The sequence below is a fragment of the Anguilla rostrata genome, chromosome 11 (genome assembly GCF_018555375.3).
Source record: "Anguilla rostrata isolate EN2019 chromosome 11, ASM1855537v3, whole genome shotgun sequence".
Taxonomy (NCBI): domain Eukaryota; kingdom Metazoa; phylum Chordata; class Actinopteri; order Anguilliformes; family Anguillidae; genus Anguilla; species Anguilla rostrata.
This window is the reverse complement of record NC_057943.1, coordinates 7,419,724-7,447,194: the sequence shown is the minus strand read 5'-3', so window position 1 is coordinate 7,447,194 and position 27,471 is coordinate 7,419,724. Positions and strand designations below refer to the sequence as shown.

Here is a 27,471-nt window from a genome sequence, read left to right as displayed (position 1 = left end):
TATTCTGGACCAAAAGCATACATATTCAAAATGATCCAGTCAACTGACCTTCTTGAAATTTCCTGCTGAACACAAAGTCGTTTGAAACACAAGTTAGGACATCATAGGCGTGTAGTTGTGCAGAACACACCAGCATTCCTTAAAAATGGAAATATAAAGAATTAAACATCTTTCGCTAAGGTAATCCAACAGCAAGCAACACCCTTTAGTCATGCTTTAAGATTGCAGTGGTGCAATTTCATCAGTTTTCCTAAGTAGGCTACTGTTCAGTTAATTTGCACCTGTTAGACAGGGCTGGATTTGTACTCTCAATTTCTTTTAATGGATGTGCAATTCAATGTCAGCCTTAGCTGTTGAGTTCATGGAAATTTAAGTTTTATTTTGTGATTGGTTTTCTTTTTAAACTTTTTTATTCAGTAAAATTCTAATTTAGTAAAAATTTATTTGGCTTTCGCTCTAATGAGCTAATTGTATACCGCTGTCAGAGTAACTAAAATAGTTCATGCTGCAGTGCTACAAAAATAATGTTCCTGGTACTGTAGGAAACTGTAGGAAGTTTCTTTCAACTTTTCAAAAATATCGGGATTATTCCAGCATTTGGCATCAAAACTAGCTTTACCTTTAATCGTCATCGTCAAGATTCATCGATCAAGGCCGGATCCGTACTGGAATGATCAGAATTTTCCAGTTCTGAAAGACACAAGTTGAATATTTGATCCAGTTAAAAAAAAAAAAAAACCCCGTGGACAGGTTTGAAAAACCAGGCTTCACCCTTACTGGCTGGTGGTAGACGCAGTCTTTGTGATGCGAGTCGCTGTGATTGGTGGAACAGGTCATGCTGTGTCATCCTGCTGGATGTTCCACAGGTGGGGGAAGCAACACAGCTTCAGATCAAAGCTTTGGGTGGAGTTCAGGTTAAACCTGAGGATGAACACAACCAGCCCCTGGATCTCATAACTATTCACCCCCCCCCCTCACCCAACCCCCCCCCCCTTTTATATGGTTCTGCTGAGAACCTCCAGTTCCACACTCTCAAAAGCAGATGTGTGAAAAACAACACGTCTCATTGTTTTTTTTAACACACCTCCATGTCTACTTAAGGGACAGTACATTTTTAGCACAGTCTGCGTTAAAAAGTCTCCCTTTGTAACACATGAACTATATATATATTGCAACAACAAAATAGTAGTACTGTAACTCTGACACAAAATGTGTCGAAAGCAAAAAACAGAAACACAAGAAAGTGTCGGATACTTACATAAAGACATATGAGATTCCAAGCAGGAATAAAGGCAAGGTCTTCAAGACTGATTTTTCAGAAAGAGCTTTTAAGCATTTCAGTATTTTTTAAAAACAGATTTCCCAATATGTGAAACAATCAATACAATTAAACCCCATCTACTGCACTGGATACATTTCCCATTGCACTTATCATTCTATTGCCATTTATTGCAGGAGTCAAAGCTGAAGGACATGACCTTTGAGTTGAAGACAGAGAGCTTAATTGCACGTCACAACAAATTAAATGCTGTAAACTCCTTTAATTTTCACGGTTCAGCTGGTATAGGTTCTTGGAAGCATTTATTCAACAGTTGCTCAGCAAGCCAGACAATAATAACAACCAATCAATCAATATTAACTAGAAAAAACATAAATCTAAGCAAAATCCATTTTAAGACTGAAGCAATAGCTTACGCATCAACAGGTCAGCACATTAAAAAGGTACACAGCTCTAACAATAGAATGTGACATGCTGTAAAGATGGGTTGCAGGTTGAATGACAATAACCAAATACATTGACAACCAAACACATACAGTACTGAACTGCGGATCGTATATTAAACCTCACAAATACACACAAAAAAACATATTTCTGGCTTTCAAATTGAACAAAAAGTATAATAAAAGACTGTCACTGGTGAAAAAGTTGTGGCTGTTTGTTGGTAAAATACAACACACTGTCACTGTATAGACATTCAATTTAAAAAAATAAAATAAATTAAAAAATGAAAGAATATAGACCACATAGATGGTATTCTACCAAACAGAAGTTCCAGGTATGCAAAAAAAAAACAGGTTCTCAGACTTCAAAAATACAAACAAAATGATTGTAGCAAGGCTTTTTTTTTTTACTGTGTACTGTAAACCACATGGCAGGCATGCTTAATTTCAGAACATTAAGTTACAATTATTAAGTTAAGTAAGATAACAAAAACACAATAAACACAGAGCAATAAGTAACGTCACCACAAACGGTCTATCAAAAGCAAGTATACACAAAAAAGGTGAAAATTAAATTGAAAATTCCATTTTTAATGAACAAGTGTACACACACACACAAACACACACACACACACACCCATCCAGCCATGCACACAACCACACACCCACACACAGACACTTCCATCCATGCACACAAACACACATGTAATGCATGCTTCATACAAGCTGCATTGCATTACTTGTGCAGCAGTTACCGTATGGAAATAAAACAAAGACCAAGCTGGCTACAGTTTCCCAAAGTCTCCTCCAAACCATGCTTAACTCTTTTTGAGGCCAAAATGACAGTTCTCATTGCTATTGCTCAGAGAGACACACACTTGTGCAGTGTGTATGTGTGTGTGTGTGAGAGAGAGTGTGTGAGAGTGTGTGTACTGTATGCACAAGATCGCATCTCTATTGTAAAACGGTTTAAGGCTTTAACTCACAATATCTTCAATTCTGTTCGTTTAATAACTGGATATAGAATTACGCTTTTCTTACATTCGTAGACACAAAATGAACACATCCTGCTTTAGAACAGTAAGAATACAATAAACCAATAAATTAGCCCCCGATACAGTCCTCAGACACATTTCAAATCTTTCAGATTCTTTTTGTTTTCTGAAGCACAGGAATACAATAACACCAAACCGGCACAAACCAGTTCTTTCATTTTCAGTATTAAGTCGTAATTGTCGAGACAACACGTTTTTGCACATCTGCTTGAAGGTCCCCACATGCTTGTCCCTTTCTTTGATGGGGAAAGACTTGCTGGTGGCAGTATCACGCACGTGTTCAGGTGCCAAAATTATGCAAAGACAATAAAAAAGAAACGGCACACACATACACACGATCACGAATCACGACCTCTTTAAACCAGCATACAGTCTCCCCACAGACAGTAAAGAAACTTAACAACAACAAAAAAAAACTGAATGGGACAAAAACTTCCCCACCAAGGACAATGACCCATCAGCAGTTCCACCCACCTCCGCCACAATGTTCTTGATCTGTTCAGAATTTACCACCCCGGAGTTAAAGGATGAGAGTGAGAGAGAGTCAGAGTAAGAGTGAGTGGGGAGAGAGAGAGAGAGAGAGAGTCTATGTATGAGAGAGAGAGAGAGACATAGAGAGAGAGAGAGAGAGAGAGAGAGTCAGAGTAAGAGTGAGTGTAGAGAGAGAGAGAGTCTGTGTATGAGAGAGAGAGAGAGAGAGAGAGAGCACCAGAGAGACAGAGTAAGAGCGAATGAGAGAGACTAAAAAATAAAAAAGTAAACCGGAAGCTCTGGCCCATGTTGTCTCCTGCTCTTTTTCCACAGAAGCCTGGGGCCCAATAATGGGGCCCAGTGGGGCAGCAGTTTGTTCAAGGAAGATGGGTTAGGAGGGGGAAGGGGGTGGTGAGGGGTGGGGGGCCCGTTACGCCCACGGTTTGTCCGCTCATTTCCCTCCCCCATCCTGGGCGGCCTCCTCTCCCTGTCCCTAAGCTGGGTGGGGCCTGGGGGGTGGGGGGTGGGGGTCACGGTCACTGTCTCCGGTCCTCTGTTTCTGATCTGGAGAAAGCCATCACCACATCTTCAGCACCTGGGGAGAAACAGGACATCATGACCGTACAGTTATCATAAAACACACGTGCACTGCTACGAATCAAACAGTCCGTGCGTTGCTGCTTAATAAAATGCTTTCAGTCCCATCCCAAATGAAAACGCTCACTTTCGTACCTCTGTACCACTCACTATGTGTCCAACAGAATCTCTAAACGAACTCAACAAACAAGGAAACACAACCAGTGATGTTCTGTCAACGTTCAGTTTTTTGATTCAGATACAACCGTGAAATGACAAAAATTTAGCCATGATCAAACACGAAGCCCTGCCAATTATTATCTTTCATTCAGTATCGACACGTCTATCCAAACATGTACTGCATGCGAGAATCTAGAATCCCAGAACCATCTAGAAAAATGAGCCAGAAATAAGTTCTGCCTGCTTGCTCAAATGAATGAGTATTTCCATTTCCATAACACTAATAAATTCATAATATATCCTGCTCCTGGGTTTAAGCTCAGGTAAATTCCAGGGCTAAGAGCTCAAATGCTATAAAGTGGTTTCAGCTAATCATAGATCCACAGACAGTGGACAGTTAATAAAAAAATTTTAAAAAGAGAGAGCGAGAGAGAGAGAGAGAGAGAGAGAGAGAGAGAGAGAGAACGAAAAAAAACTCTGAAGTGGAACCACGCGCTGTTTTCTCAGCTAATTGGCTCCACGGACATCGGTGATGAAGCGCCGGAGCCTCCCCCGACTTCACCCGAGACAAAACCGCCCCTAATTAACCGAGCAAGAGAAGCTAATGGAGACGGGAAACGCCTCCGCAGAAGCCTTCCGCTTCAGCATTTCGATTTCTCTCCCCCGTCTCTCCGGAAAACAGGCCGTAATATCAACCGTCGGTGCGCTTCGGCTGCCTGCCTTATTTTACCTCAGGGCCCGCGTGCGTGTCTTCCGCGGTTGTTCGGTGCTCCGCGCACACACACACACCGTAGCAACATGCCAAGCGCAGGCGCCACCAATCTGTGTGTTTACGCGTACGCTTGATTTACCGTTTTTTTTTTTTACGCCGCACGGGTGAATTAGTGGTTGGTTATCCTTCTCTGGAAGCCAGACCCCGCCCGAAAGCCGTAAATCACTTCTGCGAGGGAAATTAGCTTCAAACCTCCTCGGTGAGCTGAGGTGGGGGTCGTTGCACAGGGGGGGTTATAGTTCACTTTTCAGTACCACACACTGGCATATTTACACCACGCGGCGAGCACACAGGATTGTATTCTCATCCATTGGCCACAGACACACATTCCCATCTTAACTGAGGGTCCAGAGACCCCCATCCTACCCTGCACCCCCCAACCGCCCCCCCCCCCCAAACCCCACCCACACCCGACCACAGGTCAAGCTGACCTTCATTCCCCCCAGCAGCTGGTGAGACTGATGTTCAGCAAGCAGAGAGTAATGAGTTAATTTCCCCACTGCACATGCCGCTGACCCTGAATAATCACCATCACGCCCCCCCCCACGGACAGAGTGAAAAGATTCCTTACACAAATAAGACCGGGCCAGTGCCTCCTCGCACACCTGCGGAAATTCACACCCCCACAATTTAAAGGTTCGGTGAACCAACGCCGCTCCCAGGAGTGGCAAAGCCAAACGCTTTTTTCGGTGCTGTTATCGACTCAGACGTTGCACTCCAGGAGACAGTAAATTACCCGTGTCCCGCTAGACCTCTGTTGACTCTGCCACTGCAGACTGGCCTGACGTCGATGTTTGTAACTTGCTTGTCCACGGTCTTGTGTAACTTGGTAACTTCGTGTTTCATGCCAGGTCCCCCTTGCAAAAGAGATTTTGATCTCAATGTGGGTTTTCCTGGTTAAATAGAGGTTAAACAAAATAAATAAATAAAAAAACTAAAAACTGCAATTAGCGTGGTATAGCATTTGTACAAGTAAAGCCCAGAACAAACTGGAAGTCAGTTAGAGTGTGTAGAAATTTTGGGTCTTCAAAAAGAAATCCATGGTCTGCAAAGCAGAAACCGAGAACAGAGGAGAAAGTTGGCGCCTTTAATAATAATAATAATAGCACTTTTCAATACAGGTCAGAAAGTGCTTCATAATAATCAATGCAAAACACAGAAACAAATAAAAATAATAAAATAACATAAAATAAAAGATCACCCAATAAACGCTTTATTATCAAAATGTGTCTTAAGAAGTGAAATAGAATGGGGAACTGACTCTGCAAGCCTGCTGTTTTCTGGCAGATTGTTCCAAAGTCTAGGGGCTCTGACAGCAAAGGCCCTGTCGCCTTTGGTTTTCAGCCTTACCCGAGGATCTCAGTCTGCGTCCTGGCTCACAGGGGGATAAAAGATCAGAAATACAGGGAGGGGCCATCCCATGCCTGGCCTTAAAAGTAATTAAAAGAATTTTAAGATCAATCCTAAGATAAACTGGCAGCCAATGCACGGATGCTAGGACAGGGGTGATACGATCACATTTTTTGGACTGGAGTTAAGAGCCGAGTTGCAGCATTTTGAGCTAACTGTAGGCGGTGGATTGATTTCTGGCTGAGACTGGCGTACAGGGAGTTGCAACAGTCGAGGCGGTAGTCTTTGCCGGTACCGCCATTTCACCCCAGTCGCCATCAGACGTGGCGTCTCACTCGCCATTTCAGTCAGGTACGCAGCCAGCCGCCAACACCACCACCCGCGGCAAATTAAATCTAAACTCATATTACAAAGCTTCGGGGAGAATGAAAGCGAGCAAACAAACAGGACCTGCCGGGGAAATTGAGTTTCTGAGATTTCTGCGGCTGTCTGCGGCAAGAATAACGATTAAATCCTGATCCCTCTGCCGGGTGTCAATATGGAGGACCGAGCACTCGACATTCAGGTGCTCGTGGTGACATTGACTCTTACAGTGCATGGGGGGGGCGGGGGTGTTTCATCACAGTAAGTTTCTGGAAATGATGTCCAAACAAAGGACATCTTGTACAAGGCAACAGAGTTATTCACCGTGTGCTGCCAGTCCAGATACTCAAAGCAAATTCAGCAGCATTGGGGAGAGTGTCATTGATTACCGATATAAGGTGATGTTCATTTGTCCAATTACTGTTTGGTCCCCTAAAATGGGCAAACCTGTGTACAAAAAAGTACAAAACCGAGCAAGTCTTACACGGTTTAGGCTACCTGATGTGAATGTAAATACCCTCAAATTAAAGCTGACAGTACGTATGTTAGCCTTATATTCAATGTTTAATTTCACTCCAATGTCCAATGTGAGTACAGCACCACAACAACAAAAAAATTGTGTCACTTTCCAAACGCTTACAGACTGCACTGCGTGTATATAAAACATATAAAACATACTTTGATACTGCGGTCTATTTAACATGCAGGCCTTCGGTTCCCACCGACCCACACCGTCGTTTGAACTTCCGTCACCGGAGAAAACGGCACGTTTCTGTAAACGATCGCGGGCTAATTTTTCGGCGATTTCTGCATGCTGATATCCAGGCTGCAGCAGATGAGGAGCACCACCCACAGCTGGCCGAGGCCCAAAGATCAGAGCGCCGCCCCGATTTCAGGCCCCCTCCCGAGGCGGAACGCAAGCAGCCGGCATACGTTAGCACAAATTAACTGCCGACGCCTTTCCGAGAGAACGTTCCGGCAACGGCGAACCTTCGCAAACGGAAGGTTCTCCGCGATACCTACGGCCCGATGGATTTAATTATACCGGGGAGAGGGACCGTGTGGAAACCCATCATATAGAAGGAGGGGAAGGAGGTTGATTTTCTTGGGAAAGTTAGGGCAGAAGCTGCCATGCGGTGTCAGGACCATTAGAAATGGCCGCCTCTGCGCTGCACATCAAAGGGAAGTAATTAGCATGTTTCTGCGCCGGGTTCCAGGTTGACCTAAATATTATCGGCGCTGGTGGATGGGGGGTGTTGGGTGGGGGGATAGGAGGGGAGGGGGCGGGATTTGGGGCCTCGGCACCCAGAACTGCTTTTCAGTCAAACACACTCGGGGATCCTCATTCCAGGAACAGCTGAGGGGTCTGCCAAAAGACAAGCAGGGGTAAGGAAGGAGCAGAACGAGAGAGAGTGTGACAGAGAGAGAGAGAAAAAGAGAAATGAACAGATAGAGAGATAGACAGACACAGACAGACAGTGAAAGAGAAGGAGAGAGAGAGAGAGAGAAAGGCAGAGAGAAAAAGAAAGGGAGGCAGATAGACAGACAGCAAAAGAGATCGATAGCCTGCAGCCTAGCCTGTCTGCTGGTGGAACAGCCCTCTCTAGGGTTCTACACATGTACTGATGAGCTCCGCACCCCATCACAGCCCCCAGCCAAACGCGGCCTGCAGCCACAACAGCACCAACTATTTCCTTCATCTTCATAGAAAGTTCTTTCGGGGGGGTGGGGGGGTGGGGATGAGGGAGTAAAGCAATTTCATCCAGAGTCATTCCGTTGATATTTTTCACCACATGAGCTGCCTGCTCTTCTGTGCAAAGGCACTAGCCCATAATCCCAAGAATGCATTTCCTGAGATGATACTTTTCTTTATTTATTTTTTTTTTTTTAAATTTCAGTTAAACCCGTCCGGACTTCATTTATTCGGGAGCTGCACAGTGTTTACACACGGCCATGTTTGCCGCCGTAAAATCCAAAGCCTGTGAAACTTAATGAGGCTCAAACAAGCAGAGACGATCTACCAGGGACAGGAGAGAAGGCTGAGCCGAGCGTTAGGGAGAACACAGGGAGCTGCGGTATCGACCGATTCACTGAGGATGAAGGGGGCGAATGTGGAGGGGCGCGCAAGGAGAAACAATCGTTCGCTGTCGGTGTCCATGGCGATCAGTTCCCCGATACAGTAGGTTCCACCCCCCCCCCTACCCCTCCCCACCTCCCGGTCTGCTGTCGGTTCATCCCAAACATTCTCGCTTAGGGCCAAACAAAACCCCACAAGCCAGCCACTCTCATTCCCACATCCCGCTGCGTCTCCTACATCAAACTGCTGGGGCTGAACCTGCCCTTCGCTGTCCGGACGTACGGAAATCCAACAGAGCGAGGCTGGGGAAAAACAGGACCGAGAGAGAGAGAGAGAGAGAGAACACGCATGGATTCACCCTCCTCCCCAAAAAAAAAAAAGCCTTCTACAGCCAGAGAGAGGAACGGAAGCTAATGAGCTGCAGAGGGAGCAGCTACTCGCGCCCCTGGGGGGGGGTAAACATAACGCGGGGTGTTTCTAAAAATGTCCAGGAGTGCAAACGCACATGGATTTCTAGGAATTTAACAGCGCGCGCAGTCTCACTCGGGGTTACTCACTCTAATGGGGCGAAAGCAAGGAGAAGCTTGGCCAGTGATGGTGGGGAAATGCAAATGAAAGGGATTAAAACATGAGAAGAGCAGCCATTCTACATTTAACCCTTTGAAGAGTAGGTTTTTTTTTGGAAGGTTTTTAACGTCTTTTTTGAAATTATAAGTCAGTGTTCTAGAACTCCGTTGCTTTCAGTTACCAGTAGAGTTTGTGACATCAGCATTAGAATGTTCAGTTGAGAACATTCTGATCGCACATTTGCGACTGTACACCAGGAGGCATCCAGGAGAGACCGTGCGGGTCAGTCTGTAGGGTGGCCCTCTCTAAACCCAAACTTGAATCAGCCCATGGCCAGGCGTCCAGTTCCCCCCCCCCCCCTCCCCAATGACACTTTCTGCTCTGTGATCCCATCTCTGCCCTCTCTGCTTCCCCGGTCTGAAAGAATACAGTGAGAGAATACAAAAGGAGAGCAGATTGTCCAAAGGCCACTAGCCATCCAGGCTACTGACACCATTCTGACCCTGAATCCTCTCCTGGTTATATAACGCAGCTCAGTCTTGCGTAATGGGCAGCTTGTGAAGAGGACTTCTCACTTCCATTCGGCGGCCGTGCGTCCCCTGCTCAGTACGGCTTCTCACCCAATGAACATAACGTCCGAACGCTGGGGATGGAATGGGTACTGGCAAGACAGGAGCCAGTACTCTACAGAGATTCTCCAGCAAAGACTTCCCACTGAGTCTACGACCACACACGCGCACACGCGCGCACGCAAACACACCCGCACGCCAACACGCCCACTCGCACGGCGGGCGGCGTCAGAACGTGCCCGACGCCACTCCCGCGTCGGAACCTTCCCTCGGCCCTGTTGCCTGGCAACAGCTCAAAAAATGAGATTGCATCACCCTGCCCGGCGGGCCGCTAACGCCCGTGAGCGAACAGCTGCTGACTGGCTTCAATCCGCCTCTGATCCCCCCCCCCCCCCCCCCACCTGCTGCTCATCTGCCTCCCCAGGACTTCAGAGGGACAATATGGCCACTGCGGCTGGCTTCCTTTTCTCTACAATCCATAATTTATAGCTCCGAACAGCTTTGCTTCCCCCATTGTTTTTAAACTCAAGAGGACATCTGATCTCCCTCATATATTAGTGCCAGTAAGACATTTTTTCTCAGATACCGAGGTGCGATAGTTTCGCATTTGATAAATAGCATCGCTTGGAGAAAACAGAAGCATGGAAACACACAAAATAAGCAAGGAGCCGGTGTTTAAGAAGGTCAGGTGCATACAGATTTTGTTCACATCAAAGGCAGTCTTTAGAGACACTATATACTTAATGCGCGTCCTTGTGTGTGTCTGCATGTGTGCGTGTGTGTACACAAACATAGGCACAAGCGCACATACATTTGTAAATCACATGACCAAACGCATCGCTATAACAAAAGCAGAGGAATATGTTCAATGCTATTTTGATGCATCTTGAACCAAGAGAGAAAGAGCGAGAGAGATAGAGGGAGAGGGAGGGAGAGAAATGAACAACATGTAACCTTTCAGACTGATTAAACAGCTCAGCGGCTTCCAGTCCTTGTGGAAAGCTGCTACATGTCAGGTTATTGCACTGTGATGCCTTTTCCCTTACGGCTGCCTGCGCGGTTCACGTTGACCTTAAATTTAACCCTTTAGGGTGTAGGACCACAAATATGTGATTAGAATGTTCTCAACTGAACATTCTAATGCTGATGTAACAATCACTATTGGCAACTGAAAGCAGGGGAGTTCTAGGACACTGACTTAGGATTATGAAAAGCATTCCAATAAACCTAGCCTTCAAAGTGTTAAAAATTCACAAGCACTGTTGATATGAAAATGACAAAACTAAAGTATCAAAGACAGACAAAGATAAAGTTTCGTTTAATTTCTGATGCGCTTGGCATTAAAATTACGATTAAAGAGCGAATTTTACGGCTCGGGACCGTGAGAATGCTCCGGAACTGCAAGGGCCGGGGAGGCAGACATTAATGACGCCATAAATCAGAGCAGCCAGTGCGCCGCATGGCAAACACCAGATGGCCCTACACACGAGGACAGTCTGTCCACGCACAGGAACCTCCACAACACCAGGGGGCGATATACCATCAGACGCAATGGTATATCAAGCATGCGGTGTGAACAATGTCTTAATTAGATGACAAGGAAAGGTGAGATTGGTCTATTTAACCTGTATTAGTGCACTGCAGACCAAGACTGATTCCCTGTTTATTATACTTAAACAGATTAATTAAATTAGTTATAATCCTCCAAAAGGAGACAGAAAATCCATCACGCTCACGCTCAAAACCTTCTCTCAGTCCCACCCTCCCACGCCTCAGAGAACGAGAAACGACTCCTGATTTACACACGCGGGCTCGAGCAGATGGGATTTGAAACGCCGCCGCTTCTCCGCGTCTTAAGCTATCTTTGTAAACGGTTCCGTGTGCAGAGCGAGCAGAGCAGAGCAGGGCTACGTCAAGCCCATAAATAGCTGGCAGTCGACACCGGGCGGCGCTAACTTCCGCTAAAGCTAACGAGCAGAGCCGTGTACTTGCTGTGGGCGTCAGGCCTGGCATTGCCCTCTGCCCACACGTTACCACCAGTCAGGATTTTTGGGCGAACTGTAGGAGATAACGGGCGATATTACACCAATATTACGCAATCAAGCCTCTGTGCCCGTTGCGCCAATGTGCTTCTGCGTCGTGCACGTGTATGCGAAGAGTCCATTTTATTTCACGGCAACAGAGCAATGCACAGCAACCCAAAATATGTGTTTTTTTATCCTTTATTATATCCAATTAATTTTTTGGGGGAAAGTACCATAATATTGGGGTCGTATCTGTATTGGCCCGATTTTAATGGTTTAAAATGAACTTATCGGCGTCAGCTGATCAGCTGATTGTGGCAGGAGATTCAGCACGCGTGTGAGTGACAGGTGAAGCATTTGATGCCGCAAATTACGAATAGAAAAAAAAGTCCTGTGCTTCAAAAGCACTTTCATCCCTTCTTTGGATCTTCGGGGTTTTGATCCAGTCCCAAAGCCGTTTCGTTGTTCCTCCGTAGTAATTTTCACGACTCCAAATATGAATGAAATGAATTCTCTTGATCTAGGCCTGATTGAGGCCTAAATCGGAACAGAGAGACCGGAGCTCTCGCAGTGGGGAGGAGACGTGAACCTGCAGCAGGAAATGGCCGGTGCTCATTTCTGCTCAAGAGCTTCTCCCCTGCAGCTCTCAGTGACACTGTGAGCCTCGTGGTGGAGGAGGGGATTATGAAACTACACAGACAGACAAAGACAGACACGCAAGCACGCACACACCCACACACATGCACACATGCAAGCACACACGTAACTCATGTACTCGCACACGCATATGTACACACGTACGCACACACACAAGCATACACAAAGGGGTCGGGGGCGGGGGCAATCCAGTCATGAAGACACCCAAAATCAAATGTTTCAGAGGGAACGCTGCTGGGAGGAAGAAGATGAAGGAGATCATGGTTCTTGCATCACCACCCCTTCATAATGAACACTCCAGCCTGTCTGCAGGCCTCCTAATGAGACCGTACCCTCCGCGCCCCCCACCCCCTGCCCCCCCGCCCCCTCGTCACCAGCACCGCGCTGTGGCACCATGTTCCACAGGGAGCCCCCTTGTGTTGGGACTATTAGTGTTTCCATGGAAACCTCTCTGCTCTAGCCTCTGTTCTTCAGGCCCCAGGGCCCCCAGAGCAACGGGGGGTATTTAATTCTGAAAAAAAAAATTAAGACTCCACTTCTGCTCAGAGCTCACATTCCCACATTCAGCCCACCACTTCCCACAGACACACAGCTAACTTCCTGCCACTCGATTTTCTATTTATTCATTTCTTTAAACCCTATGAGCTTAGTTAGCATTTGCATGTATACTAATTAGTCAATTAAAAGTGTCTAATGTGCAAATTCACTGACCCATAGTCCTGTACGAAGAAGTGTGGCTGGTAGATGATGGTAGTGAAATCATTTTCTTATCTCCTCCTTGGATGCAGTGTTTACAACGATTCATCAGGGTCTGGGGTAATAACTACATTTCACTTAGAAGCCAATAGAGACTACATCCAAAAAACTGAGGAAGAGCTTATCCAGCTGAGGAAATTCTCTCACTCTCTCTATGTACACACAGGTCTATTTGTCCATCAGCACTTGCCAGTAAAGCAGAAGACGAAGCAGGGCTTCGAGGCCATCATAACAGTCTCTTCTCTAAATGACAGCATCCCATTTAGGTGGCAATGCCACGTAAACACAATCGACGCACTGTCCGCGGTTCGAACGCGCTCTGTTCTGAAGGTGCCGCTCAACGGTGCTCGCGAGCCGCGTGGCAGAGCTACACGATACCGCCCGGTCCACTCCCAGCAAGCTACACAGAGCCGGGTCACATTTCATACAGTACCTCGGGAACATTTTTGCGTTGTCCTTAGATTTTAAAAAAAAAGGTCATCGTGGTAAAATGTGAAGTCAAAAATATTTCAGGTTCATCAAGTGGATATCAATACTTGACAGTAAACTCCATCCCATAAGATGATGAAACACCCGACACAACGATGGGTGCTTCGCGCTAGGCCATCAAGGTGAGTCCTCCTGACCAATGAACTACATAAGAACCCCCAGGTCCCTGCCGGCAGCGGTCCGGCGGTTAAATCACCCCCCGGACCCACGAGCCCCGAGTTTGATGATTTACGGTTCCGCCCGCATTCTCGTCCTCCTGTAAAGCGCCATTTCACAGCCCGCGGCGTTGCCGCTGTGGACGGCGCGCCCCCCTCTCTCCCGAATTCTCTTTCACAGCGCTCCCGAAGCGGTCTTCGGCTGGGCTGAGCGAGGGGGAGCCATCGCACCGAACCCTGCCCCCCCTGCCCCCCCCCCTTTATTACCGCTACCAGCGCTTCAATTATTAACCCGCCTTGGAGCTTTGCGCAGACGCCGTCAGACACAAAGATGTCTAAAAAAAAATTTTATTCCGTCTTGGTAACACACAGTAATTGCATATCAAAGACTCGGTTAGAGATGCACGGCTGTCACAGCTATTGAATCCCACCGACTCAGTCCTAGACGGTAATGTCTATTCTACCCATAATGTTTTACCGAGCACACATTTACTCTTCTGCTATTGGCCTGTGGGACTGCCCAGGGACTGAGGAGAGTACGGTAGGTGGACTGCCTGACACATAACTGATTTCCCTCGGTATCATCTGCAGCCTAAAACTGACTACAATTTACATACAGAATGCACTCAGTTTAGACTGAGGTCAGAGGTGAAGCCTCTAATGGCATCTACACACCTCTACTGCCCATTATTACACACCTCACACATCTACTGTCCATTACTACACACCTCACACATCTACTGCCCATTATTACACACCTCACACATCTACTGTCCATTACTACACACCTTACACATCTACTGCCCATTATTACACACCTCACACATCTACTGCCCATCATTACACACCTCACACATCTACTGCCCATTATTACACACCTCACACATCTACTGCCCATTACTACACACCTCACACATCTACTGCCCATTACTACACACCTCACACATCTACTGCCAATTACTACACACCTCACACATCTACTGCCCATTATTACACATCTACTGCCCATTATTACACACCTTACACATCTACTGTCCATTAATACACACCTTACACATCTACTGCCCATTATTACACACCTTACACATCTACTGCCCATTACTATACACCTTACACATCTACTACCCATTATTACACACCTTACACATCTACTGCCCATTATTACACACCTTACACATCTACTGCCCATTACTACACACCTTACACATCTACTACCCATTATTACACACCTTACACACCTACTGCTCATTATTACACACCTTACACACCTACTGCTCATTATTACACACCTTACACATCTACTGCCCATTACTATACACCTTACACATCTACTGCCCATTATTACACACCTTACACATCTACTGCCCATTACTATACACCTTACACATCTACTACCCATTATTACACACCTCACACATCTACTGCCCATTACTACACACCTCACACATCTACTGCCAATTACTACACACCTTACACACCTACTGCTCATTATTACACACCTTACACATCTACTGCCCATTACTATACACCTTACACATCTACTACCCATTATTACACACCTTACACACCTACTGCTCATTATTACACACCTTACACACCTACTGCTCATTATTACACACCTAATGGGTGCGTTAATGATCAGTTTACAGAATAGTTTTATTCTTCTCCTCACACCGGTTGTTGAGGACAGTCTGTCGGATTTCAAACAAAAGCAGCTCATATTTCACATTGTACAGAACATAAATAATACACGACTGACTCACTCTGCAGCTTCACGGCTCGGATGAAACTCAGCTCAACAAAGAAATGTGTTCAACCGAACTACAGCAGACACAACAGACTGTGAGCAACCACATATGAACTAGGCTATTTGAGTGCACATAAATAAATCCTTCTATGTGTAATTACATGATCTGAACAACCAACAATGTGTGATTTATAATGGATATAATATTTAAATGAATCTTTGACAAATAAACCTTGTAAATAATCTATGAGTATCTTTCCAAATACAGCACACACACACACACACAGGCACACACAGGCACACACAGGCACACACACATACACACACGCATACACACACACACACACACACACACACACATACACACATACACACACACACACACACACACGCACGCACACACACACACACACACACACACACGCGCACACACATACATACACACACACACACACGCGCACACACGCACACCCACACACACACACACACTACTTATGAGTGGCTAGGACTGTAAATATTTTAAGAGATCCAAACGTGGTGAAATAGGGTTTTAACTCCAGACTCCCACTGCAGTGTTTCTCTTTCGGACAATCTAGTCCATCGCAAAGCAGACGGATATCCAGGGGTTAGAACGCTTAACCTTCTGACAGATATTAAAAAACATCTGCAGCCTAATCTTCACGGATAAATACAAACTCTCACAATGCACCGAGTTCTTATACCCAGAAACAGTGCCTCAGTGCATGCCTGATAGCATTCTCAGTCATAGATTTTTCAAAAATTAGGTTTGAAGAACCGCACCGGGTGAGTTTGCACTTGATTGTCTGGAAAATGTCAAGTTATTCGTGCCGAACAGATAAACAATTTTCTAATAAATAGCAACAATAAACAAAGATAAGTGAAGTAATTAATCACATGACATCAAAGCTTCCCCTTTGTGAATAATAACAGGACACCCGTGGCGTGATGTCACCAATGGCACTGGGGCTAGAGTTGATGAGATGATTACATTGGCTCAAAAACCCCAAAAGTGAATCTGCTAGACTTAACCTTTAAAAGGTCTATTATTTGGGTATGAAACACACCCTATTGTTAGAATTAATGTGCCAGAAAATATCCTCAAAGCATTGGTCAAGACCTCGCCCTTTGATTTATTTTTTAAATGTATTTTATTTTTTATTTTGCTATATTCTGTCCAAAAGGTCTGTGATATTGAAGATAAAGAGATGGTATAAATGAAAGATATTTATCTGTGTGTGGAGTCACAGATTAATTTCTAGCATTGCTGTCCTTCTGAGGGGAAAAAAGGGAAACAACAAATTACAGGGCCAAGCCATAACTGCTTAACTGTGTAACAGAACACCGTGGTTGCGAGGGTTCTAAGCCAAATACCTGAATAACCAAACCAAACCTACAGACAATGCGCTGAATGCAGTTCTTTCCTTAACCAATGATAATCAGAAGAGATTCAGAAGACAAGGGTGCCCTGTTGGGCTGTTCACCTGCATACCCCCCAGCATCCTTTTTTCAACACAGATACAGGTACAAGTATAGGTACAGGTAATCCTGTCTGCGCACCCTAAGCGGGTACTTTAAATCCAACCATCAGAGCAGATTCAGAATAAGGCTGTGAGGCAGCTGATATACCAGGTTAAAGGAAAAGAGCCATTTCCTGCTTGTGTAGACACTCCTAATTACAGGGAGTAATGAGCCTGGCAGAACCTCATTTCTGTTAACATGGCGCCCCCTGGTGTCTAGTAAGAAAACTGACTGTGGGGAAAAAAGAAAAAAACAATAGCTTCGTTTTATGAAATAATCCTAGACGTAACTGGTAGTCATAAATCTACATTTTTAATTGATAACCATATCAACATATCAGGTGACGATATGATTTCATTTCTAATTCTACTGCTGTTGCAGCGCTGTTCTTTACTCGTGGGTGTCCATCTTGTACCACCGTGTCGCCTAGTCTGACGATCACGAATATCATGAGCAATAATAATGGGGTGAACAGACACACTTATCCACATTGACTTACATACCTAATTTCTGAAGCTGGATATTTACTCTATGGTGCTACTGGACATGAAGGTACATTTTGAGGGTGGAATGAGAGCACAAATTTTCAGCTGTTAAAAGTGTATTAATAAGAGATGAAGTGCTTCGATTTTCACAGAGATAAGGCGCAAAAGTATATCTGTGAAGCAAAAATTTGCCATTAAGTCTATAAATGGAAATTACAACTTTTTAATTGGCCTCAAGTCTTCAGAGCAATTTTCATGATGAGGATAGTTTCTCTACCCAACTGAAATAATTAAGCATCTGTTCAGCATTAGCAGAGCAGTTAGCAACCACAGTGGGAGTTTGGAGGGAAAAAACCCATGTTCGCTCACACATCCGCAACACATAAATGACAGGTCTTCACTGGGCGTTGGGCGAGCAGATTATTTTCTGGCTGGTGAGGCTGTTTTGCAATTGCAGATGGATTATTTTGAGGTGGATGGGGTGTGGTGGAAGTACAGCAGACAGGCTTTCTTTAGTGTTAAAGGCGTTAAAATGTAAGTCAAGAGGTTCCCAAAACTGTGAGTCACGATCCCATGTGGGGTCGCCTGAAAATTTTGAAAATATTTTTTGTCTCTTTAAAATATGTGAATGTAGGCTACTACAAATCAAACATCACAACAACCCAACTATAATAAAGCACAAAGGCTGTGTTATATCGGCAGTATAGTCACGGCTACAGGGTGTTGCGAGGCACGAGGCGTGTGTGTGTGTGTGTGTGTGTGTGTGTGTGTGTGTGTGTGTGTGTGTGTGTGTGTGTGTGTGTGTGTATGTGTGTGTGAGTGTGTGTGTGTGTGTGTGTGTGTGTGTGTGTGTGGAGTGTGTGAGTGTGTGTGTGTGTGTGCGTGTGCGTGTGCGTGTGCGTGTGCGTGTGCGTGTGCGTGTGTGTGAGTGTGTGTGTGTGTGTGTGTGTGTGTGTGTGTGTGTGTGTGTGTGTGTGTGTGTGTGTGTGCGTGGGTGGGGTGTTGGTGTCGCGTACATTTGTGAACATACATTTGGGTTCAGAGCAGGAAAAAGAAAGTTTGGCAGCCCCTGGTGAAAATGCAGTGAAGAGGCGAAATGGAGGCCTACCCTGGTCGATGGGGTGCTGCGGCAGTTGGCTCATCTGACTGTGCACCACACCGGCGTAGTTCCGCAGAAACGCCTCCTCGCTCTGCGTCAGCTGGGGGGATTTAAAAAAAAAAAAACATCTCTAAAAATATCGCCCACTTTAAATCTTTAAAATGAATATTTGCTAGGGTGGACCAACTCCATATTAATGGCCATAATGTCTGGATGAGATGTCAGGTGTCCACATACTTTTGGCCATGTAGTGTACATATTACATCCTGTAATAGTACTCTACTGTAACAGATCCCGAAGGCAAACAGGTCACTGATTCAAACAAAGAAAGGGCTTCTCATTATGTTCGTATGTATATATATATATATATATATATATATATATAAACATGATATATAGTTATAACAAGCATGGAACCGTCCAGACCCACGGCGCAACTCACATCCGCAGACACGTTTTAGCTGGCACCACCTGCGCACGCGCCCTGCAAAACGAAGCACCACCTGCGCATGCGCCCTGCTAAACGAAGCACCACCTGCGCATGCGTCCCACAAAACGTCCCTCAAAGGTCGTCTGTGAGTGAGTGACCGACCACAATTTGCCACGCATAGCCCATGGCGCCAGTTCCTGCGCGCCGTGGGAAGAACAGAGGTGCCTTTTCGAGCGGGGGAGGGGTACTCACGTTCGAGCCCATCTTCTTGAGCATGAGCAGCACGCGCACCTTCTGCTGGATGTACATCTCCTCGGGGGACTTCCCGGGCGTCTCCTCGCGGTTCATCCCCGCGGCTCCGGGGTCCCTGAAAGGGCCCACAGGGAGACGGCCACGCCCGTGATTCAGCCATTCATCCCGCACTACTCATCCATTCCTTCATTCATTCATCACCCCATTCAAAATTCTAAAGAGTCCCGAAGAGGGAATTCGACTGCAGTGCTCTTTCACAGCAGTGATCTTTCACAGGGGACCCCTGATTTAAGTAATGCAAGTAATCATGTGATCATAAGCCGCAGTTACAACTCAGGCTTTTAACCCCCCCCCCCCCTTTGAAGAGTAGGTTTATTGGAATGTTTTTTCAAAATTCTAAGTTCTAGAGCTCCATTGTACTAGAATGACACTGTTCAGCTACCAGTTCCAGATCTCTACTGTTCTAGAACTCCACTGCTTTCAGTTAGCAGCAGTGATTGTGACATCAGCATCAGAATGTTCCGTTAAGAAACATTCTAATCACGTATTTGTGCTCACAGCTCATTTGTGCCTACTGCAGAAGTCCAGGGCCACCACGAACCAGGGCACAGGACAGCGCTTGACAGAGTATAAATGGGCCCAATTAAAGTTTAACGCAAGTTTTCGCAGAGCACTTCTCCCCGCTTCCTCTCCCCATTCCTCAGCTGCTAATGACCCGTTTCCTGGACGAGACGCCGCCGCTCTCCCGAGCGCAGCAGCAGCAGAAGCGACTGTCGCGCTGAGAGGCATGAAGGTAAAGGATGGCTTCTTTCCCGACAGGCCCATAAATTACAGAACCGCTGGTGTAGCGCTTTTTCGTGTGTGTCTGTGTGTGTGTGTCTGTGTGTGTGTGTGTGTGTGTGTTTGCATCTCTTCAGCGGCAGAAGGCGACATCACAGAGCGGAACTGGATGGCCCTGTTCCCCAGAGCCTGGATTTTCTACAGGGGGTCCTTGAAGGATCTGCAGGGGGTCCCTGGCCAGACTTGCCATGTAATGACGATAAACAGATTTAGAAAAATATTTCAAGATAAAACCTGTTTTTTTTAATATAATCCTTTTTAACTCATGATGGGGGTCCCAACAATGACGTTCAGCCTAGGTGGGGGTCCCTGGATCAGAAAAGTATGAAAACCCCTGTTCTACAGGACAGTGAGAGAGTAAAACCAATGAGCCTTGTTCGTACACCATTCTCCGATTATTATTTTTAACCCTTCAAGGTGTGAGACCACAAAGGGGTGAGAGGAATGTTCTTAGCTGAACATTCTAATGCTGATGTAACAATCACTGCTGGAAAGCAATGGAGTTCTAGAAACACTGACTTGGAGTTTTGAAAAAAACGTTCCAAGAAACCTACTCTTCAAAGGGTTCATTCTTCGGAGCGGGTCACAGACGGCCCCGCGGGGGACACACGGGGGGGGGACTGAGGGTCCCGGCTCCTCCCGAGCGCTCTTATCTGCGCTGTGGGCTCTTATGCGTGCTGACGGGCCGTTTGATGTGGGAGGGGGGGGTTATGTTTAATTGAAGAGCTGGCACAGGTCCCTCTTGCACAGGCGGCACCGGGAGGTGAGCGCGCGTAGCGTTGGGATTTGGGAGCCGCGCCGAACGCGATGACAGCGGAGCAAACGCCCTCCTGCCGCCGCCGCCGCGTGAATCTCCATCACCCGATCAGACCCGCGGCCTGCGGCGCTTCGGATTTAAATTAAATTACTATTAAACATATGAAAATAAATAGAGATAAACACCACAAAACCAATCTGTTTTAGCATCTGACTAACCGAACAGAGCACAATTTCAATGGAGAACTCATAAGGAGGGACCTGTGATGTACCTGCAGTTCCTTCCAGCCCAAACAGAAGTGAGGATCATGCATTACTCATTAAAGGGCGGACATTATTTTACTCACTATAACTACTGAAGCAAAAAATAAACCTGAAAATATATTTAAGTAGTATAAATTAATCATTTTCATTGTGCGCACCATGCAAAATGTAGCACCCCATCAACTGCAGCCACAGTAGAGAGTAGCAAAACATGGAGTGATTTGATCTGCTTATTTACATCTGCTAACTAACCATCCACCTTTCACACTAAACATAAATGGCAAGAGAGCAGTACTGAGTGCAGAGCAAAGACAGAAAGAATGACACAGCCACACTGCAGAAGGGGCCATCAGCATGTGCCCCGACGCAGCCCAGTAATGATACCACGCGAATGCCTTTGATCTACACGACTTCCTTTGATCACAACTGCTGTCACAACTCGTCAGATGTGGAACCGGAATAGCGACTGGCTCACAGAATGAGCAGTGAGGGGAGGGGGGGGGGAGTGGGGGACTGGGTGGTCACCATGCCAACCAAACTGCACTGTTGATTTCAGCATCGTGCACAACACACGCACAGAGCTAGGGAATTGGAGAAGCTCGCAAGACTGCGAGCGGCCGTCTAGTATAATGGGGTAAGGAGCTGGTCTCGTAATCACGGGTTTCGATTCCCAGGTAGCACACTGCGGTTGCACCCTTGAGAAAGGTAATTAACCTGCACTGCTTCAGTATATATCCAGCATATATTACAAATGCTATGTATTTAAAAAAATAAAATAAAAAAAGAGTTGTGTAGGTCTTGAGTTGCGTAAGGATAAGAGCATCTGCTAAATGCCCGTAATGTAAGGCTTAGCTTAGCTTGTTGCTCGCTTAGCTTAGGCTAGTTTGTGGCGTACCACATTGGAGCCAACAGGGGTCCTGGTGTTTCAGGTTCAGCCAAGAGACAGCGGTGCGCGGATGTGACCAGCCGCGATCGGACCTGGGCTCATTGTAATGGCCACTTAGCCCGCTTTCCCGAGCAGACAAAAGAACAAGACACACAAAATCTTCTCAGTGAGATTCACTGAACCACCCATGTAAAGATACTGGCTTGGAGGCCCACAGCTCAAAGCTGTTCCCCACGGTGAGCCCTGTCGTGTGTTACAGACTCTCAGGCATGCTGAGAGAAAACCTTTACTTGCCTTTACTATCTGTGTTTTCACTCTGGACACCACACTTTTTCCACTGGGGGGGGGGGGTTCATGTTACTTTTCATTAAATTTAGCAGACGCCCTTACCTTTTTGCATTTTAACATTATATCAATTTATATAGAGACCTAGTGTATACTGAAGCAAGTGCTCAAGGCCAGGGTACAACAACTATGTCCTACATGGGATTCAAAAAGGGGAGGGGGGGTGACACTCCATACTTAAGGTGGTACTTGTGCGAGTGCGTATGTATATGCACTGCAGGCAATAACGGTCACTCTCTGCTTACAGAACTGTATTTTAATCAGTCTTACTTAGACCAACTTTCAGGGTAAAATAGTGTCAAAAAAAAGTGTCTTGATCCAACCGTCTCCCAAAAACAGCCTAAATAATTAAGAGGAAGGACGTGATCTACAGCCTAGAGAATCTTATCAATGCGCTACGCGGCCCTGTAAGTCTCAGAGAACAGGTCTGAACACCACCGGCTGATCCAGCGAGGGTGGATGAGCAAACAAACTCCTGCTCTCTTCCGCTCTAAACGAGTGACTCAGGACCTTCAGCACGCAGCTGGCGTGGCGTTGTCAGGACTGCCGTACCCTCCAGAGGAGAGGCAGATTCCTAAACGCTTTTCCTTTTATTTACAGAAACAGGGTGGTTCTCTCTGAGCTCTGCTCAATGCTGCGCTGCTGCACCGCGCCCTCTGCTGTCTGCCGGGTGCACTGCACCCATCACACCACTCCCCAGCACCAATTTACTGCTTCTGTTCCAGATAGGGATTTTTTATTTTTTTTTTTTTTTGCTCAGAATTTGCCATTCTGTTTGGTCTGTGATTTCACACGGCATACTTATTGGCTGCTGTTGAGTTTATAGCGCATGTTAAAACAGGGGCTCACAGTAACGTAAAAGACTAAATATAAAGCTTTATGGTTTAGATTTAAAAAACGGTTCCGCCATTATGCGCTTGTTACTCATCCCAGTAGCAAGCCTACACGCCTACAAGTCTACACATAAATTTATTTGGTTATACGACAGCAGGCAGTTGTTGAGATATAATGCACAGAAACAAACGATTCTTCAGACCTCAGTCCTTCCTAAAATCATCTCCCATCTCTTAAGACAGGTTAAGACAATTGATTTTTTTTCTTCTGATTCTGGCTTACTCCTTATTGAGGACAGAACAGCACTCCCACAGGGGTATACGAAATATCAAAAAGAAAAGAATCAATCAAGGCTGCAGAAATGCATTGTAGAGATCACATGAGTCACTGAGGATAACCTTTCAAATACCTCTGGATGGTACTCTGCTCTCTTACCGCCAACAGTGATTGAATATTATTCCAGTCAACCAACTACTCTTGTGTTACAAATATACAATTTACATGCTAAAAAAAACTTTTTTAACACAGACTGTTAACACAAAATATGTTACATTACATTACATTACAGCCATTTAGCAGACGCTCTTATCCAGAGCGACTTACACAACTTTTTACATAGCACTTTACATTGTATCCATTTATACAGCTGGATATATACTGAAGCAATGCAGGTTAAGTACCTTGCTCAAGGGTACAACGGCAGTGTCCTTACCCGGGATTCGAACCTACGACCTTTCGGTTACAAGCGCAGTTCCTTACCCACTGTGCCACACTCCGTCCTATGTCATCCTTACCTAGACATGGAGGTGTTTTTAAAACAAACAAAAAAATCACATAGATTGGAGATCAAAGGGACTGGGATGTGTCTGCACCAAGAAACAAAAATAATGAGAACAATAAAAAAAAAACACCTTAATGAGGCATCGACCACTGACAGGAAAATGAAACACAACAGCGAATACGCCAGCTTTCGGGGATGTGTCCCAGCGGTTTCGGTTTTTGCATTATAATTATCTGGCGTTAAGACACGGCCGTACTTCCGTGACACTACAGTTAGAGGACTTTAGCCAGAGAGAGCTGCAGGAAGGGCGTGTGCCACACCCTGCCATACCCTGAACAGAGACCATTATCAAGTTCAGAATCAGCGAGGGTGTGCGTGCGCGCGCGCGTGTGTGTGTGTGTGTCAAGTACAGTACCAAGATTCCTGAGCTTCACTAACAAATCCAAATCAAAGTCCTCACATCCGGCAGATTCTATAGCAAATATCACGGATGACCTGCAAATGTCGACACATACGCAACTAACTTATATTAATAATAGGCCTAATAATAATAATGCCTTCCATTGACATCACGCTTTTCACATGCCTAAAGCACTTAAGCACTTACTGTCAATGGCGGCGGCAGCGATTCTTCTGCAGGGACAATGAACTACAAATCTGACAAGGGGAAGCCGCTGTAATGAAATGAAAAGGATTTTTTTTTTAATGGGATGTTTGCGGGAGTGTTTCGCTGAAGAGAGCACCTGTCCTTTGCTTCCAGCGCGTACGCAAACCGCCATTGTGTCGGTCGCCGTGCGCGTTTACAGTACGCAGACAATGGCGGCAGCGTCCAGAGACAATGGCGTATAAGTATACCGGGCCACAAAAATGTGACTGATAAGTAGGGTCTTGCCACTGCGCGAGGCTTGAGTTTAATGGATTCCCCAGAAAATTTCGTCTTTATGAATGTGTCCCGCACCTAAACTCACTTCAATGACGGGCTAAAAGAAAGTGAAAAGGAAGGGGGGGGGGGAAATAACAAGGCACCCGCAGTCTATGAGGGAGAGACATACTCCAACATTCATTAGCATCCGAACCCCTTTCAAGTCCGTGAGCGCTGTGCTCAGAAACGATGTTACCTGCCTCAACCTGGGAGCTCCTCATAAATATTTCAGCGTCGCGGCAACAAATGCGTTTGTGTTCAAAGCCAGACGGCACAATAACGTACGTCATATGCGCTGTGAAATGACAATTGTTTCAGGGGACTTGGAGAGAAAAAAAGAAATAAAGAAGAAGAAAAAAAAAAAAAAACCCAGCGCACTACAGTGCATCTCTTGAATTCAAATGCACATTCTGCTGCTGCCACACTGCTGCAAGCCTGTCCCCGAGGAATAGCACTGAAAAGGCTGAAAAAGCAAAGCAAGACACGCTAGTATGGCAAATAACAAAGACAGTCATAAAGATTCGTGAATATAAAAAAACAACACACCGCGAGAAAAAGTACTCAGAAACTACCAGACTTCTACTCTGAATAAGTAGCATCGCTTACAGAAACAGAGGACGTTGCCCTTGTCCGTGGACATGATGAAGATCTGCTGTCTAATGCGGGGCAGTCCTGGGACGGTGGGGGGCATTAGGAACCCCCTCCCTCGTTGTTAAGAGGCAGCTGAAGCACTCAAGGGGGTGGGGGAAGGGGGTGTTGCTGTTGGAGGGGGGGGGGGGGGGGTTTGGCAAGAAACAAGAAGCTGGCTCTACCAAAGCTGCACCTGCTTGGGGTGCACTGGGGATTGGACCAGGTCTTAATTTCTTTCAAAGCCCTGCCAACCAAGGAAATGTGCAAGCTGTGAGAGACACAACCACCACCTAGTCCGAAGGCCAAGCTAACAAGCTGATGGCCAGGCCCAACCCCGCATAGCCAGCACTGTAACCCAACCTCCCGACACGCACCGCAGCCCGCTTCCAAACAGGCCAAAGAATCTGACAGTCAGCTTGTCGGTGGAATGAGACCTCTCAAGAGTACAATATGTTTTAATGCGAAGGGACAGAAATAGAAAGCAAAAAATCACTACTGCAGACGAAGTACGATATGAAGACGGGGCGTTTCAACTAATTCTTACACCTAGACAACTTTTATTGCTCTCCACAACACACCATTTTGGGAGGTCGAGAATACTGACAAGGACAATTCGTTAATTTACTCACGCATGATATTCTATATGTATCGGTATATTTTTCGATACCGATACATAGGCCTATAGAAAGCATCACTCGACATTTTAATAAGACAGCAACACAGTCGAATTTTGGAATCAAGACGGAACTGTTGGCACTGAATACATCGATAATCGTGTTTCAGAGAGACTGGTAGAATCCACACTATTATCTATACTATATGCCTTTATCATGCCGCAAAGGGTTAACACGGACACAAAGCTGAGAAATGTGGACACGGGAGCACACTGAGGAGCACACCTCAGTACTCAATACATTTTAGTGACTGTAATACGACAGGCTACAGGTCTACCTCGCCAGTAACTAGCTTGTAAAAGCAAAAGCCTGCAAAACAGCAGCAGTTGAGCAAGCTTTAACTAGCAACGTTACTGGTTATCACACAAACAACACTAGTCCGTTTCCTGTCTCCAGACCAGAGCAACCGGCAGGGAAGGATACCGAGCGCATAGCCTACATCAGCTAATAGCTTGCTAACCGCTTTATTCAAAACGAGCTTGAACCCGGATAGTGACTAAATATTTCGACTACTTTATGTGTGAACGCTTGATTTAACTAGTTTAATGCACCCAGGGAAACTGCATTTGCGCTTCGTCCCGTCTACAGAAGTACTGTTGAGACAAAAGCGTTGAATGAAGTTCCCCGGTGGCTAGCTAGCATGCTAGCTACGAATACAATACCGTCCAGGTACAGCAGCTCTTCTTGCGAACCCCTATGCCTCTGAATGGCAGTATACGGGATAACCCCCCGATGTAGCTCTTTGGTGCGCGCATTGAGCATGCAGTAAAGCGCAAATAAGAGTGGTGTGAACGATTGGTAGACTGCATACCTCTGCTGGTCGCGATCCGTTTTTTCGCCCGTTTTATTTGAATGGAGTGTTGTTTCTCAGGAGGTGTCCTGTTCCGGGGTCACATCCCGACAGTCGGTATGGCTGCGTGCTGGAGCTGAATAATGACTCACGCTGAGATCCCGGTGCGGAAACTGTTCCAGCCGAGAAGTTGATGCATAGACACTAGGGGGAGATGTCCGGAAAAACAAACATACTTCGATGGAATATTTCAAATGAAGTAATAATCACGTAGCCTACGTATTGTACGCTAATTGTGGACCAAAATAGCAGCCACTCTTAGAGTTTGCTCTGTCATATTCTAGTTAAAATGTGCGGAGGTTTCAGTGCGCCAAGTAAGCCATTGTGAATACATTGTGAATTTCCAGTTTTCAT

At 45.8% G+C, this 27,471-nt stretch overlaps 1 protein-coding gene across 3 annotated transcripts; it reads right to left on the bottom strand.

The window, feature by feature from the left end:
• Positions 1–1,521: 1,521 nt before the first annotated feature.
• LOC135235365 (beta-catenin-interacting protein 1) lies at positions 1,522–27,360 on the bottom strand. 3 transcript variants are annotated; one of them, XM_064300797.1, is made up of 4 exons: positions 27,079–27,289; positions 19,336–19,450; positions 18,663–18,753; positions 1,522–3,843 (listed from the first exon to the last, which is right to left on the bottom strand). In XM_064300797.1, exons 2-4 carry the CDS (start codon positions 19,429–19,431, stop codon positions 3,785–3,787), a joined length of 246 nt encoding a protein of 81 aa, XP_064156867.1. In that variant the 5' UTR covers positions 19,432–19,450; positions 27,079–27,289; the 3' UTR covers positions 1,522–3,784. The 3 variants fall into 3 exon arrangements, with proteins under 3 accessions (XP_064156867.1, XP_064156866.1, XP_064156865.1); XM_064300796.1 differs by lacking the exons at positions 1,522–3,843; positions 27,079–27,289 and adding exons at positions 5,388–5,669; positions 26,930–27,070; XM_064300795.1 differs by lacking the exon at positions 1,522–3,843 and adding an exon at positions 5,408–5,669 and having other exon boundaries at positions 27,079–27,360.
• Between the last annotated feature and the right edge of the window lie 111 nt (positions 27,361–27,471).